Below are 16,681 nucleotides of genomic sequence, written 5' to 3'. Positions count from 1 at the left end.
TATTTCCTCTTCTCACTGGCCTATTTTTCCATGTTGGGGCTCTTGAGCTTATAGCATCTTGCTTTTCCAACTAGGGTTGTAGCTTAGCTATTAAATAACGATGATAATAATAACAGCCGCCTGTGCATTCGCGCTCTACAATGGCAGCTGAAGACCTCTTGGTCTAGACCCTTTGAATATCATGGTTCTTATAGGGTCAGAGCAAAAGAGAAACCTGAACTAGTGGGTGTCAAGCACCTATCTTCTCAAGGGAGTAGACCTTTTTTCTCTCCCAGACTTGATGCTTTTGACAAATGTCTTAAAAGAAGGGTTGGCCTCACCTGTTGCACCACTTTGCCTCCATTCTCTAGTCTGAGTCCGAGGGACAGTGCCACATAAAACCTGAAAATGAAGGAAATATTCCTAGCCCTCAAACAATTCCATCAGCTCCCATTAGGGCACTCCATAGTGTGGGGAAAGCGACAACACCATAAACAAGTAGGAAGGGACTTTTCATAGTCCGGCTGCCATCTAACTAAAAATCCAGAGACGGACGGAAGATAACTTGGTAGCCCTATCAGCATGTTTCATCGTGGGCTAAAAGAATGTGGTGGCGGACAATCTGAGTGGGAAAAGTCAGACTGTAGGTTCCGAATGTTCTTTGATCAACAGATAGCCAACAAAGTCTTCACTTTGTGAGGCTCGCCAACAATCGACCTGTTTTATGAATAGAACTTACCTGGCAGTTATATATACATAGCTAATAATCTTTATTTCGGCAGAATTTTTCTAAACGTGGCAACCGCCTTGTGGTGGTTGGGTGGTAACACCCGTTAAAGGGTGGTAGGAGGAATCATTCCCGTTTTCTGTTCTTCAGTTCATCTCTGCCGGCCGGATCGACAACACGTTGGTCCGTCATTAAGAGTTTTTCTTCGCTTTCCCTGCTCGGTGTACCAGTCTGCTTTTTGGTGAAGTACTCTGATTTGGGGTTTTGGCAATCGTGTTTTTTGTTATTTCTTAGCCTTTTTGCTGTTTTCATTATGAGTGAAAAAAGTCATCACCATGTCTGTGCGAATGAGGAATGTAAGGTGAGACTACCGAAAATGGCGGTAGACCCTCACACCGTGTGTTCGAATTGTAGGGATTTTGTTTTTGCCCTTAATAATAGGTGCGGGGAATGTAAAGTTTTGGATGAGAAAGATTGGTTGATTATGAAGCGCTATGTGCGTAAACTAGAGCTCGATAGAGTTAGGAGAGCTTCTAGGTGTAAGTCTAAGTCTGTTAGTGGTAAGGAAGACGAACTTAGTGTAGATTTATCTATTGAACCTATAATTGATTCCCCTTTGGAAGTTGATCCATCCCGTGAGTTAGTAACTCCTGCACCTCCTACAGGATCTGTATCTACGGATGACCCTCGGTACGCTAGCCTGGCTGCCGAGTTGAAGGCCATTAAAGAACAACTGGAGGCCTTTAAAGGTAGGAAAGTGAAAGTGCTTGTGTTAGTGCAGTGGAGGTGGCGACTGACCGAACCTGTCATTACCCTAGGCCTAGACCTCTACCAAGCTCCCAGGACCAAGGGAGAAGGTACGTCGATGACCGAAAGGGGGTGAGAGGTACGTATCCTCGGTCAGCCGTCGCCTCAGACAGTCCTGTTGTCGATTCCTAGGCTGCTCTTGGCCGTCACGGGAAAGACGTGTCGGATGTGTTGTTTTCTTCTCCGAATTCGTCCAGACGTAAATGGAAGTTTGAAGCTTGAAGACCTACTAAGAGGAGATGGAACCGCGACGAACGGTCTCGTTCTTTCTCTCTCGGTTCTAGCAGTTATGAACCTTGTCCGTCGGAGGATGATTTCGACTCCGTGGGTGTGAAAAGGGCGAAGCCGAAGCCTACTGCCGAAGATCCTCCCTCTTCTACGAGTGTTATTCGTCAGCCCTCCCCTTCGGGGTCGCAAGACCCAGCTGATGTTGCCAAATCCTTTATGTCTGTCATGCAGGAACAACTTTTTACGTTAGTGCAAGCATTTAGCCGCCCTCACGCCCAGTCTGACAGACGTAAAGACGACTCGTTACCTATTAAGAAGTCTGCTTCTAAGAGAGAACGGAGTTCTTCTTTAAAGAAAACTTCTCCCTCTCTACGCCAGGATGAGGAATGTGTGCTTTCGCAAGGCGATACTTCTTCTCGATACCAGGACGATACGGTTTCTCGTTCTCGATACCGAGACGATACTTTATCAAACGATGCTGCTTCTCGTTCTCGATGCCAAGACGAAACCGCCTCCCGTTCACGATACCAGCACGATACCTCTTCTCGTTCGCTTCGCCACGACGATACCTCCTCTCGTTCTCTACGCCAGGACGATACCTCCTCTCGTTCACGACGCCACCGACCCTAGTTCTCGACGCCATGACGATACCGCCTCTCGTTCACGACGCCATGACGATACCGCCTCTCGTTCTCGACGCCAGGACGATACCGCCTCTCGTTCACGACGCCATGACGATACCGCCTCTCGTTCTCGACGCCATGACGATACCGCCTCTCGTTCACGACGCCATGACGATACCGCCTCTCGTTCTCGACGCTAGGACGATACCGCCTCTCGCTCTCGACATCAGAACGACTTTGCCTCTTGTTCTCGGTGCCAGGGCGATACCAGCCTTCCTCTTCCGGACGATACAGCTTCTCGTTCCAAGGATTCTTCTAGTGCTGGACTCCAGGATGCAACCCGTCTTTTGCAGGACGATGCCTTTGATTTGCCCTTGTCGGGTTCTAAGGAACCTCCTTCTCGTTCAAAGGATATTGCAAATGTGGATCAGGACCTCGAGGATGTTTCTGATGACGATGATAATCCTGCCGACGCTGCGGGAGATTACAAAGTTCTCTCTCGCTCCCTTCTTGAACTTTTTGGAGAGGAATTCCAATCTGCTGCCCCTCAATCTCCTCAGTCCCAATGTAACAGAAAGAAGGCCAAGAAACAGTCGGCCTTCATCAAGATGAAACTCTCTATTTCCGCAAAGAAGGCTCTTACAAAGATTGATGACTGGATGAAGGAGCGGAGACAAGCAGTTAAGACTTCCTTCTCGTTTCCACCAGCTCGTCTTGCTTCAAAAGCGGGTATGTGGTGTGCAACTTGGGAACCTTTGGGTCTGGGAGTGCCTTCCTCCTCCAAGGGTGACTTCTCTGGCTTAGTGGACTCTGCTAGAAGGCATGCTCTCAACTCAGCCAAGGTCATGTGGTCGATGTCGGAGCTGGATCATCTCGTCAAAGGTATTTTTAGAGCCTTTGAGGTTTTTAGTTTCCTAGACTGGTCGCTTGGGACTCTCGCAAGGAAAACTGACCAGATGGAAGGATCTAGGGACCTTACCAGTATTATGTCCTGTATGGACAAGGCCCTCAGAGATGGCGCGAATGAGTTGGCTGCGCTGTTCTCAGCTGGGATCCTAAAGAAGAGAGCTCTGCTTTGCTCTTTTGCTTCTAGGTCTGTTACCACTGCACAAAAGTCTGAGCTTCTTTATGCCCCCCTCTCTCAACATCTTTTTCCCGAGTCCCTGGTTAATGACATTACGCTTTCTCTGTCCCAAAAAGCCACCCAAGACCTTTTATCTCGTTCTGCTCGTAAGCCCTTGGCAGCCCCTCCTTCTTCTTCGAAACGGGAGGAAAGGAGATTCCAGCAGCCCTTTCGGGGCAGGACTACTTCAAGACCAGATTTTAGAGGGAGAAGGCTAGAATCAGGACCAAGATCTACCAGGGGTTCTTTCAGACCTCGCTCCAGAAAATGAAGTTCGTCTCCTCCAGACAGTAGGCGCAAGACTGTCAGGTTTTTGGCAGTCTTGGAAGAGGAGAGGGGCGGACACTTGGTCCCTCTCAGTCATCAAGGAAGGATACAAGATCCCCTTTCTGAAAAAACCTCCTCTCGCAGATGCTCCGCTGGCCTTAGTAGCCCGGTACTCAGACCCGGGAAACAGAAGGCCCTAATAGACCTATTCGACCAAATGCTAGACAAGGGAGCGATAGAACCGGTTCGGGATCTATCCTCCCCAGGCTTTTACAATCGCCTGTTTCTGGTCCCCAAGAACTCGGGCGTATGGAGACCCGTCCTGGATGTCAGCTCTCTCAACGTCTTTGTGGAGAAGACAAAGTTCTCCATGGAGACGACTCAGTCGGTGCTTGCGTCAGTACGTCTAGGGGACTGGATGGTGTCCCTCGACTTGCAGGACGCGTATTTCCATGTCCCCATCCATCCGACTTCAAGGAAGTACCTGAGATTTGTAATGCAGGGCAAGTGCTTCCAATTCAGAGCTCTTTGCTTCGGTCTCAGCACGGCTGCTCAAGTCTTCACCAGGATAATGGCGAATGTGTCAGGTTGGCTGCATCAGGAGGGGATAAGGATATCCTTCTATCTGGACGATTGGCTGATTCGTTCACGATCGAGGGAGAAATATCTGGAGGATTTACGGAAGACTTTTATGATGGCTCAAGATCTAGGCCTGGTCATCAAAAGGGAGAAGTCTCAGATCAGACCGAATCAGACTATTCTCTATTTGGGGATAGTTCTGAATTCAGTTCTTTTTCGGGCTTCTCCCTCTCAGGAAAGACAGACCAAGTGTCTCTTAAAAGTCAGAACTTTCCTGGACAAGAAGAGGTGCACAGCGAAGGAGTGGATGAGTTTGCTGGGGACTCTATCCTCCCTCAAACAGTTTGTCTCTCTGGGGAGACTCCACCTAAGGCCTCTTCAGCACTTTCTTTCGAAAACGTGGAACAGAAAGATGCAGGAAGACTCCTTTTCCTTCCCCATTCCAACAGAAGTCAAGAATCTTCTGAAGTGGTGGCTGGACCCAACCTTGTTAGGGGAAGGGATCTCCTTACACAAGAAGAACCCAGACCTAGTGTTGTTTTCAGACGCATCAGAGTCAGGCTGGGGGGCAACACTAGGAAGCAAGGAGGTCTCAGGCTATTGGGAAGGAATTCAGCTGGGATGGCACATCAACAACAAGGAGCTGATGGCCATTTTTCTGGGGCTATAGGCCTTCAAGGACTTGGTGTCTGGGAAGATTGTGGAGGTCAACTCAGACAACACCACAGCTCTTGCTTACATCAGGAAGCAAGGAGGGACTCACTCTCTGTCTCTGTTCGAGACAGCAAGAGAGCTCCTTCTTTGGGCGAAGGAGAACAGGATAAACCTGCTGACGAGGTTTGTTCAGGGACAGAAGAATGTGAGGGCGGACATGCTCAGCAGGAAAGGGCAGGTCCTTCCCACAGAATGGACCCTCAACCAAAAGGTCTGTCAGAGTCTCTGGAGGCTGTGGGGGAGACCCCTAATCGATCTTTTCTCCTCCAACTTATCCAAGAGGATCCCCATCTATTGCTCCCTAGTTCTGGACAAGGAGGCAATAGCAGTAGACGCCTTTTTGATGGATTGGACGGGGATGGACACTTATGCTTTTCCCCCGTTCAAGATCATCAATCTGGTAGTCAGGAAATTCGCTCTCCTCGATTCGGGACGAATGATCCTGATAGCTCCGTTCTGGCCGATGAGGGAATGGTTCACAGAGGTGGTGGACTTGTTGATGGACTTTCCCAGAAGCCTCCCTGCAAGTCCAAATCTGCTCAGACAACCCCACTTCGAGAGATATCATCAAAACACCCTCGCTCTCAATCTGACTGCCTTCAGACTATCGAGAAGCTCGTCAGATCGAGAGGATTTTCAGCGAAAGCTGCGAAAGCTGCGAAAGCTATCGCCAGAGCGAGGAGGGTCTCTTCGCAGAGGGTCTACCAGTCCAAGTGGGAGACTTTTAGAGCTTGGTGTAGGAAGCACAAGATTTCCTCATCCACTACCTCTGTGAGCCAGATTGCAGATTTCTTGTTGTACCTCAGGCAGGACGCTAAGCTAGCTGTGTCCACTATCAAGGGGTACAAAAGTATGCTCTCTTCTGTCTGTCGGCATAGAGGCTTGGACTTGTCTCGCGATAAGGACTTACATGACCTCTTGAAGTCTTTTGAGACGACCAAGCAGACCCAGTTAAAGACCCCTTCTTGGAACGTTGATGTGGTTCTTAAATTTCTGTGCACCAAGAGATTTGAGCCCATCTCACAGGCCCCCCTTAGGGAGGTTACAAAGAAAACCCTCTTTCATTTGGCCTTAGCAACAGCTAAAAGAGTCAGTGAAGTCCATGCGATTGAAAAACAGGTAGGCTTCAATGTGAATGGGGCAGTTTGTGCCTTAAGATTAGACTTTCTCGCTAAGAACGAGAACCCTTCTAAGCCCTGGCCAAGGACCTTTGAGGTTCCTAACTTGACCAACCTAGTGGGTCAAGAGCAAGAGAGGCTTCTCTGTCCAGTACGAGCCCTCAAGACCTACTTGTCTCGCACGAAAAATGTGAGAGGCTCTTCTAGCTCCCTGTGGTGTTCTGTGAAAGATCCTCAGAAGCCCCTTTCCAAGAACGCTTTGTCCTTTTTCCTGAGGGAAGTGATAAGAGAAGCGCATCTCTTGTGTGAGGAGGAACACTTCGGACTTTTAAAAGTGCAAGCTCACGAAGTGAGAGCCATTGCGACCTCGCTTGCTTACCGCAAGAATATGTCGCTCCGTCAAATTATGGATGCGACATTCTGGAGGAGCAACTCTGAGTTCGCCTCTCATTACCTCAGAGAGGTGAGAGTGGATTATGAGAAATGCTATACCTTGGGCCCATACGTAGCTACGGCTTCTGTATTAGGCGAAGGAGTTACTACCTCCCCTCAACCTTAGTTTTGTATACCTGTGCGTAGGTTGGTGTTTTTTATTGGTTGTCTGAGGACTTCGACTTGTGTACAGTCACCTCAGTCTAGTTAGATAATTTTTATCTACTTTGCAAATGTTAGGTGGTTGGTTTGGTAAGGTTGCAGTTTTTATTTTGGGCAATAGGTAGTCCTGAAGTCTAGTCAGATTGTTGGTCTCACCCCGTTGAAAGACTCGATTGAGTGTTTTCAGCACTGCAGGTCACATCCTGGCTGACACTCCTAAGGGAAAGCGACTCAAGAGGCAGGAACCTTTGAAGTCAGCTACCTTAGCAGGTAAGGAATCAAGGCATTTAGTTATCCTACAGCTTTTTTGGTTGTTTCCCCAACGATGTTTACTGTCTATCACCCTCCTTCAAGTGTGTTAATCAGCTATGTATATATAACTGCCAGGTAAGTTCTATTCATAAAAATGGAGTTTTTATGATAAAACAAAGTTTTATGAATACTTACCTGGCAGTTATATATACATTCGAAGCCCCACCCACCTCCCCTCAGGAGACAGGTCGGGCATAGATGAACTGAAGAACAGAAAACGGGAATGATTCCTCCTACCACCCTTTAATGGGTGTTACCACCCAACCACCACAAGGCGGTTGCCACGTTTAGAAAAATTCTGCCGAAATAGAGATTATTAGCTATGTATATATAACTGCCAGGTAAGTATTCATAAAACTTTGTTTTATCATAAAAACTCCATTTTGCAACGGGCCTCAACTGGAGACTTCTGGTGTGCTGCCTCCAGTACCAGATCCCCAGGCAGTCTGTCAGGATGCCTCCCAACATCTGTGGGACAACTTAGATGTTTGCACATTTCGCTTCATCTGCCTAGTAAGGAGGTTTCTGAACAAGGTAAGTGCATCACAAAACCTCTCGATGACCTGAATAGCTCTGTTGTGGCAATATGCAGAATGATTCACGGGCCTTGTGCATCTGATCACAGAGGCACCAAAGGAGCTTCCTCCACTTCCCGATCTACTCAGACAACCACGTGTAAAGCTCTTCCATTGAGCGATAACTTTACCACAACTTCCTGTCGGGAAGTTCTCCAGCATCTCCTCACAATGCGATGCTTTTTACAGCCAGTTGATGAGACCTCCATGAATGGTCTTTCGCCATATACCAGGTGAAGTGGTCCGTCTTTTGTGGTTGGTGCTATGGATGGTTATAGCTCCCCACAGTGCCACTATCCCAGCAATAGCGAAGTATTTGTTGTACCTCAGAGAGTGAAAAACAGCTCAGTCTCAGAGATGAAAGACTACTGCTCAACTGTGAGCATTACGTTTAGTTTGAACACAGTTAACGCTCCCTCCTCGAAGGAATGGCCTCATACAAAGTTTCAAGCGTACTTGCACATAGTTGGAAGGAGTGCTTTTAAAACCACATAGTCATCAGACCTTGACTTGACCTTGAAGATGGTTTTCTTGATAGCTCTGGACTCTGCAAAGAGAGTCGGCAAGCTACATGGTCTGTCCTATAACATCCGCCGGTAGCGAATCCAAGATTCAGACCCTTCCGGATTGAGTCTCTCCTCTCTGTAACAGATGGTGCAGATCAGCTGTAACTCTGCCCTACAAGGGTGCTGAGGAAATACCTTAAAAGATCCTCCAGAGCTCACCCTCAGATCATCAGGCTCTTCATGAGCACAGGAAGGGTCAAAGGGAAGAGAATAAAGAACTTAATTTCCTCCTTGATGATTAGGCATGGGATTGAGCGAGTGATATTACCCTGTCCCTCTCCTTCTAGTTGTCGACCCTGAGCTTATGACATCGGCGTTCAAGAAGAATTTCTTCATGACACAGGTGCTACATGCAGGTGTGTGGAAACGACAAACTACGTTCACCACCTGCTACCTGCAAGACCTAACCCACAGGAATTTAGATACAGTACTGTACTTTTCCCTTAGGGCCTGTGGTGGCTGTACAAAACATGTTCAATAACACCTCAGCTCCCTTGTAGAATAAGTAGCAAATGATTTAGGGCAGTGTTACCCATGATGAAGTCTAGAATGAATTTGTTAGTGACTGGCTACTTCCTATTTCATTCTCCCCTCTCTAGGGGTTCAGCTTCCGAGCAACTCTACAAGCTGACCTCCTCTAGCTGCTGATGGGTACCATCGTCCCATGTGTAGCTTAGTATATGTGTACTGTATATATTCGTTGTGTCCCTGATCTCCAAGCGAAGTGGAGTTGAGCAATGTCCTACAGAGTTTAACTCCTATCTAATGCTTACCTGGTCAAGTCACATTGCTAAATTCATACGCCTAACACGGATTGCTCAGGCCGTTAAACCTCAAGGGTTAACAAGATGTCAGGGTGTCTCTAAACAGCTCATATGAAGTAAAAACTAACATCCTGGGTCAGTCACCAGCCAGTTGGTTTTTTAACTCTCACCCACCATGGAGTAAGTCTCCACTGTAAAGAGCATAATAGAGCATAATGGTTTGTATTCAAGGTATAATGTTGGAACAAATGACAGATTTGGAAATAATTTGTATTTTTCCTAACTATGCAAACCTGGAGCTCTTGACACATACTGATCCCGCCATCGCCTTCCCCCAGAAGTCCTTCTGCAATTGCAAAGTGACAGTTTGTTACAAGTGCAGGTCTGAGCGGGTTGGCTGATCTACCCCTTGCTAACTAGCGTAGGGTCCTCATAAAAACTTAACAGCTGGTGTCAGCTTTTCTCGAAATATATTTCCACTATAAAGAGCTTCAGGTTTGTTTAGTTGGGAAAAATGCAAATTATTCCATTTTTGTCATTTCATCTGTAGCTTTAATACTCATAGAAATGCTGTACTGTACAGTCCTCTAACATGAATTTATACTTAACAATTCTGATTAAAATGAAGATAATATTGTCCCAATTATGTTATAGACTGTCTTCATTGCTCTCTTCTGGATTTGGTAAACATACTGTACATAAAATAAAAAGATAAGTAGGATACATTTTATTATACATTCTAAGTACTTATATTTATTTGAAGCAAGGTAATATAATTGACTTTACATTATTTTTCCAGTTGTTGGGGAACTCCCAAAAGGAATATGAGAAACATGTTGCTGAATATAGCATCAAAACACAGCAGAGGTACAGGGGAAATCTTGGTAAGTTTTTTCCAACTATTTGTGACAATATCTTCATAGTAAAATTTCAATAACATAGTAAAACCTCCTTTGTTCCGATACAGATACAAACCCTTGTTCTTTACATAGGAGAATGGTAATAGTGAAACTGGAATACGGCAATTAAAATTTTATAATGATTTCGATTGGAAGACATTAGATGATAGGCATACAAGTGATCATGCACCAATCATTATAAGCACCAATAATGGTCCACATTTACAAAGATCACCATGATGGAATCTTGACAAGGCGGACTGGGTTAAATTTCGTGACCTAAGTGAAATCGAGGGGAGTGCAGAACAGTTTGAAATTATTGATGATGCCATAGACTTACATAATGGAACTCTCCATACAGCAGGAATCAATTCGATTCCCAAAACCACAGGATTATTCAAACAACGACCAGTCCCGTGGTGGTTTTCAGAATTAACTGTCTTGCACAGAGCCACCAGAAAGTCTTTGACTAGATTGCGTAGACGCCTTACAGTGGAAACTTTGATAACATACAAAAAATATAGATCACAGTTCCATCATGCCATGAAATAAGCTAGGCGCCATCTTGGGTATCTTTTGTTTCCTCCATCAACAGTAGAACACCATCTTCTGTATGGAGGAAAATGAAAAAGATTGCAGGCAAATTTACCTCAAACCCACCACCAGTGTTAAAGGTGAATGGTCAGTATGTGACTGAAGCAAATGATGTTAGCAGTGCCCTAGTTGATTATTTCTCAAATGTATCATGCAAGTGTGTAGCAGCTCCTGGTCACCAGTATAGGAGTATTGAAGAAAAGAAAATTTTAAATTCTGCAACAGGAAAGGAAGAGTTGTATAATTCTCCTTTTACTGAAAGAGAATTTGATTCCACACTTGCTACTTGTAGTGAATAAGCCCCTGGACCCGATGGAATTCCATATGCAGTGATTAAACATGTGCCTATTAATACAAAGATATTTATTTTAAGCATTACTAACAGAATATTTTGTGATCAAAGCTATCCAAGTGTTTGGGAACTAGCCATTATTTTAGCCTTTTTAAAACCTGGTAAGAACTAGTATTTAGCAGCAAACTATCAACCAATTGCATTGACATCTTGTTTATGTAAGATTATGGAGAAAATGGTCAATGCAAGACTGATGTGGTACCATGAAAAGGTTGTTTTATCACCTATTTGGTGTGGATTTAAAACAATGCACTCAACGACTGATGTGTTGATATGATTTGAGTCCTCTTATTTGTCAAGCCTTTGCTTCCAAACACCACCATGTAACAATCTTTTTGGACATTGAAAAGGCATATGATACTACATAAGGATATGGTATACTTAAAACCATTCATAATTTGGGATTACGAGAACTACCATTATTCATTCAATCATTTATTTCACATAGATTTTTTCAAGTGAGACTGGGGGAAACTCTATCTGAGAGGAAATGTCAGGAAGGAGTTTCCCAGGGTAGTGTGCTAAGTGTAACCCTATTTGCGCTAGCTATTATTGTTACATTTATGAATTTTTTGGAAATGATAAAAGAAGATGGTTCTTTTTGCATTTACTTTATATGGACCTGCTGTACCTAAATGAAAAAGCAGTGTACCTCTATTTTTAACCTTTCTTTTTTACTGACTTTGGTCAGATAGATCACTTTGAACAAAGATTTTATTCACAGTGAGTGGGACTGTGCAGATAATTCTTTTGTTCCTATGTAATTTACAAAATACTCGCTTGTGTTCATAGCCTGAGGCTGTTGTCCCAACTGCTATGTGGAGGTGTAGATACTCCTATTTCTGACACATTATTTATAATGGGACCTTTTTCCTTATATGATTAGTGAGAGTTCTAAGAACTCAATTGTATTAAAAACTCCATTTGGCCACAACTGAGAATGTTAATTCTCTGGTACACTTTCAACAGGACAACATGGCTCGAGCCCAAAAAATGGATTTTGACATAGGAAAAATCTATTTTCATGAATAGAACTTACCTGGCAGTTATATGTATATAGCTAATTATCTCTAACTTCGGCAGAATTTTTCTAAACGCGGCAACCGCCTTGTGGTGGTTGCGTGGTTAGGTGGTACACCCGTAACAGGGTGGTACGAGGAATCATTCCCGTGTACTGAACTTCAGTTCATCTCTGCCGGGCGGATCGCTAACACGTTGGTCCTTCATTAAGAGTTTTTCTTCGCTTTCCCTGTTTTTGCTGTACCAGTCTACTATTTGGTGAAGTACACTGATTTGGGGTTTTGGCAATCGTGATTTTGTTATTTCTTTGCTTTTTTGCTGTTATCATTATGAGTGATAAAATTCAATTCTGTGTCTGTGCGAATGAAGAATGTAAGGTGAGACTACCGAAAATGGCGGTAGACCCTCACACCGTGTGTTTGAATTGTAGGGGTTTTGAATGTGCCCTTAATAATAGGTGCGGGGAATATATGGGTTTGGATGAAAAGGATTGGTTGATTATGAAGCGCTATGTGCGTAAACTAGAGCTTGATAGAGTTAGGAGAGCTTCTAGGTCTAAATCTAGAAGACGAACTTAGTGTAGATTTATCCTTTGAACCTATAATTAATTCCTCTTTGGAAGTTGATCCTTCCCTTGAGTTAGTAACTCCTTCCCCTTCTACAGGATCCGTATCTGCGGATGACCCTCGGTACGCTAGGATGGCTGCCGAGTTGAAGGCCTTTAAAGGTAAGAATAGTGAAAGTGCAGTGGAGGTGGCGACTGACCGAACCTGTCATTACCCTAGGCCTAGACCTCTATCAAGCTCCCAGGACCAAGGGAGAAGGTACGTCGACAACCGAGGTACGTATCCTCGGTCAGCCGTCGCCTCAGACAGTCCTGTTGCCGATTCCCAGGCTGTTCTTGACCGTCATGGAAAAGACGTGTCGGATGTGTTAATTTCTTCTCCGAATAATCCTAGACATAAATGGAAGTTTGAAGCTTCAAGACCTACGAAGAGGAGATGGAACCGCGATGAACTGTCTCATTCTTTCTCTCCCGGTTCTAACAGCTATGAACCTGGTCCGTCGGAGGACGATTTCGACTCCGTGCCTGTGAAAAGGACGATGCCTAAGCCCGCAAGTCAGGATATTACTGCCGAACCTCCCCCTTCTACGAGTGTTTTTCGTCAGCCCTCTCCTTCGGGACCGCAAGACCCAGCAGAAGTTGCTAAATCCTTTGTATGTCATGCAGGAACAACTTTTTACGTTAGTGGTAGCATTTAGCCGCCCTCACGCCCAGTCTGATAGACGTAAAGACGACTCTTTGCCTATTAAGAAGTCAACTTCTAAGAGGGAACGGAGTTCTTCTCCTAAGGAAACCTTTCTCTCTTCGTCGAAGACACGACACCGTTCCACTTCCTCTACTGCTCGGCGCCAGGACGATACCTCCTCTCTCTCTCGGCTCCAGGACGATGACGGTGTGCTTACGCAAGGCGATACTTCTCCTCGATACCGGGACGATACTTCTTCTCGATACCAGGACGATACTGCCTCTCGTTCTCGATGCCAGGACGATACTGCCCCTCGCTCTCGATGCCAGGACAATACTGCCTCTCGTTCTCGACGCCAGGACGATACCGCCTCTCGTTCATCCTCCTTTCATTCACGATGCCAGGACGATACCGCCTCTCGCCAGGACGATACCGCCTCTCGCCAGGACGATACCGCCTCTCGCCAGGACGATACCGCCTCTCGTTCTCGACGCCAGGACGACTCTGCCTCTCGCTCTAGGCGCCAGGACGATACCAGCCTGCTTCCTCAGGACGATACTGCCTCTCGTTCCAAGGACTCTTGTAGCGCTCGGCGCCAAGACACAAGCCTTCTTTTGCAGGACGATTCCTTTGATTTGCCGTTGTCTGATTCTAAGGAGCCTTCTTCTCGTTCGAAGGATGTTGCAGATGTGGATCAGGACCTCGAGGAGGTCTCTGATGACGATGATAAACCTGCTGACGCTGCCGGAGATTACAAAGTTCTCTCTCACTCCCTTCTTGAACTTTTTGGAGAGGAATTCCAACCTGCTGCCCCGCAATCTCCTCAATCCCAATTTAACAGAAAGAAGGCCAAGAAACAGTTGGCCTTCATCAAGATGAAGCTGTCGATTTCCGCGAAGAAAGGTCTTGCGAAGATTGATGACTGGATGAAGGAACGGAGACAAGCAGTTAAGACTCCCTTCTCTTTTCCACCAGCTCGTCTTGCTTCAAAAGCTGGTATGTGGTATGAAACTGGGGAACCTTTGGGTCTGGGAGGGCCTTCCTCCTCCAAGGGTGACTTCTCTGGCATAGTGGACTCAGCTAGAAGGCATGCTCTCAACTCAGCCAAGGTCATGTGGTCGATATCAGACCTGGATCATCTCGTCAAAGGTATTTTTAGAGCTTTTGAGGTTTTTAGTTTTCTAGACTGGTCGCTAGGGACTCTGGCAAGGAAGACTGACAAGATGGAAGGAACTCGAGACCTAACCAGTATTATGTCCTGTATGGACAAGACCCTCAGAGATGGGGCGAATGAGTTGGCTTCGCTGTTCTCAGCTGGAATCCTAAAGAAGAGAGCCCTGCTTTGCTCTTTTACTTCAAGGTCTGTTACCATTGCGCAGAAATCTGAGCTTCTTTATGCCCCCCTGTCTCAACATCATTTTCCCGAGACCCTGGTGAGAGACATTACGCTTTCGCTGGCCCAAAAAGCCACCCAAGACCTTTTATCTCGTTCTGCTCGTAAGCCCTTGGCATCCACTGCTTCTTCGAAACGGGAGGAAAAGAAATTCCAGCAGCCCTTTCAGGGCAGGAATACCTCAAGACCAGATTTTAGAGGGAGAAGGCAAGAGTCAGGACCAAGATCAAACAGAGGTTCGTTCAGAGCTCGCTCCAGAAAATGAAGTTCGTCTCCTCCAGACAGTGGGCGCAAGACTGTCAGGTTTTTGGCAGTCTTGGAAGAGGAGAGGGGCGGACACCTGGTCCCTCTCAGTCATCAAGGAAGGATACAAGATCCCCTTTCTGAAGAAACCTCCTCTCGCAGATGCTCCTCTAGCCTTAGTAGCCCAGTACACAGATCCGGGGAAACAGAAGGCCCATCTAGACCTATTCGACCAAATGCTGGACAAGGGAGCGATAGAACCGGTTCGGGATCTATCCTCCCCAGGCTTTTACAATCGCCTGTTTCTAGTGCCCAAGAACTCGGGCGGATGGAGACCCGTCCTGGATGTCAGTTCTCTGAACGTCTTTGTGGAGAAAACGAAGTTCTCCATGAAGACGACTCGGTCTGTGCTGGCATCAGTACGTCTAGGGGACTGGATGGTGTCCTTCGATTGGCAGGATGCATATTTCCACGTCCCCATCCATCCGACTTCAAGGATGTACCTAAGATTTGTAATGCAGGGCAAGTGCTTCCAATTCAGAGCGCTTTGCTTCGGTCTCAGCGCGGCTCCTCAAGTCTTCACCAGGATAATGGCGAATGTGTCAGGTTGGCTGCATCAGGAGGGGATAAGGATATCCTTCTATCTGGACGATTGGCTGATTCGTTCACAATCGACGGAGAAATGTCTGGAGGATTTACGGAAGACTTTTATGATGGCTCAAGATCTAGGCCTGGTCATCAACAGGGAGAAGTCTCAGATCAAGCCGAATCAGACTATTCTCTATTTGGGGATAGTTCTGAATTCAGTTCTTTTTCGGGCTTCTCCCTCACAGGAAAGACAGACCAAGTGTCTCGAAAAAGTCCGAACTTTCCTGGACAAGAAGAGGTGCTCAGCGAAGGAGTGGATGAGTTTGCTGGGAACTCTCTCCTCCCTCAAGCAGTTTGTCTCACTGGGGAGACTCCATCTAAGGCTGCTACAGCACTTTCTTTCGAAAACGTGGAACAGAAAGACGCAGGAAGACTCCTTTTCCTTCCCCATTCCAGCAGAAGTCGAATCTTTTGAAGTGGTGGCTGGATCCAGCCTTGTTGGGGGAAGGGATCTCCTTACACAAGAAGAACCCAAACCTAGTGTTGTTTTCAGACGCATCGGAGTCATGTTGGGGGGCAACACTAGGAAGCAAGGAGGTCTCAGGCTCTTGGGAAGGAAATCAGTTGGAATGGCATATCAACAACAAGGAGCTGATGGCCATTTTTCTGGGGCTAGAGGCCTTCAAAGACTCAGTGTCTGGGAAGATTGTGGAGGTCAACTCAGACAACACCACAGCTCTTGCGTACATCAGAAAGCAAGGGGGGACTCACTCTCTGTCTCTGTTCGAAACAGCAAAGGAGCTCCTTCTTTGGGCGAAGGAGAACAAGGTAGATCTGCTGACGAGGTTTGTACAGGGACAGAGGAATGTGAGGGCGGATATGCTCAGCAGGTAAGGGCAGGTCCTTCCCACAGAATGGACCCTCAACCAACAGGTCTGTCAGAGTCTCTTGAGGCTGTGGGGGAGACCCCTAATCGACCTTTTCGCCTCCAACTTGACCAAGAGGATCCCCAACTATTGCTCCCTGGTTCCGGACAAGGAGGCAATAGCAGTGGACGCTTTTTTGATGGATTGGACGGGGATGGACACATATGCCTTCCCCCCGTTCAAGATCATCAATCTGGTAGTCAGGAAATTCGCTCTCCTCGATTCGGGGCCAATGATCCTGGTAGCTCCTTTCTGGCCGACAAGGGAATGGTTCACGGAGGTGGTGGACATGTTGATGGACTTTCCAAGAAGCCTTCCTTCAAGTCCAAAGCTGCTCAGACAACCCCACTTCGAGAGGTATCATCAAAACCCCCTCGCTCTCAATCTGACTGCCTTCAGACTATTGAGAAGCTCGTCAGATCGAGAGGATTTTCAGCGCA

General features: G+C 46.4%; 1 protein-coding gene across 2 annotated transcripts in view; it reads left to right on the top strand.

The window, feature by feature from the left end:
• Positions 1-16,681, top strand: part of LOC137646058 (protein FAM91A1-like) — a 196,559-nt gene that overhangs the window by 13,879 nt on the left and 165,999 nt on the right. For both annotated transcript variants that reach the window (XM_068379212.1, XM_068379213.1), the window contains exon 2: positions 9,776-9,860. In XM_068379212.1, coding sequence (XP_068235313.1) covers positions 9,776-9,860 — 85 coding nt within the window. The remainder of the gene's footprint in view (positions 1-9,775; positions 9,861-16,681) is intronic.

Source organism: Palaemon carinicauda, chromosome 8, assembly GCF_036898095.1.
Source record: "Palaemon carinicauda isolate YSFRI2023 chromosome 8, ASM3689809v2, whole genome shotgun sequence".
Taxonomy (NCBI): domain Eukaryota; kingdom Metazoa; phylum Arthropoda; class Malacostraca; order Decapoda; family Palaemonidae; genus Palaemon; species Palaemon carinicauda.
This window is presented reverse-complemented; position numbering and strand designations above follow the sequence as displayed.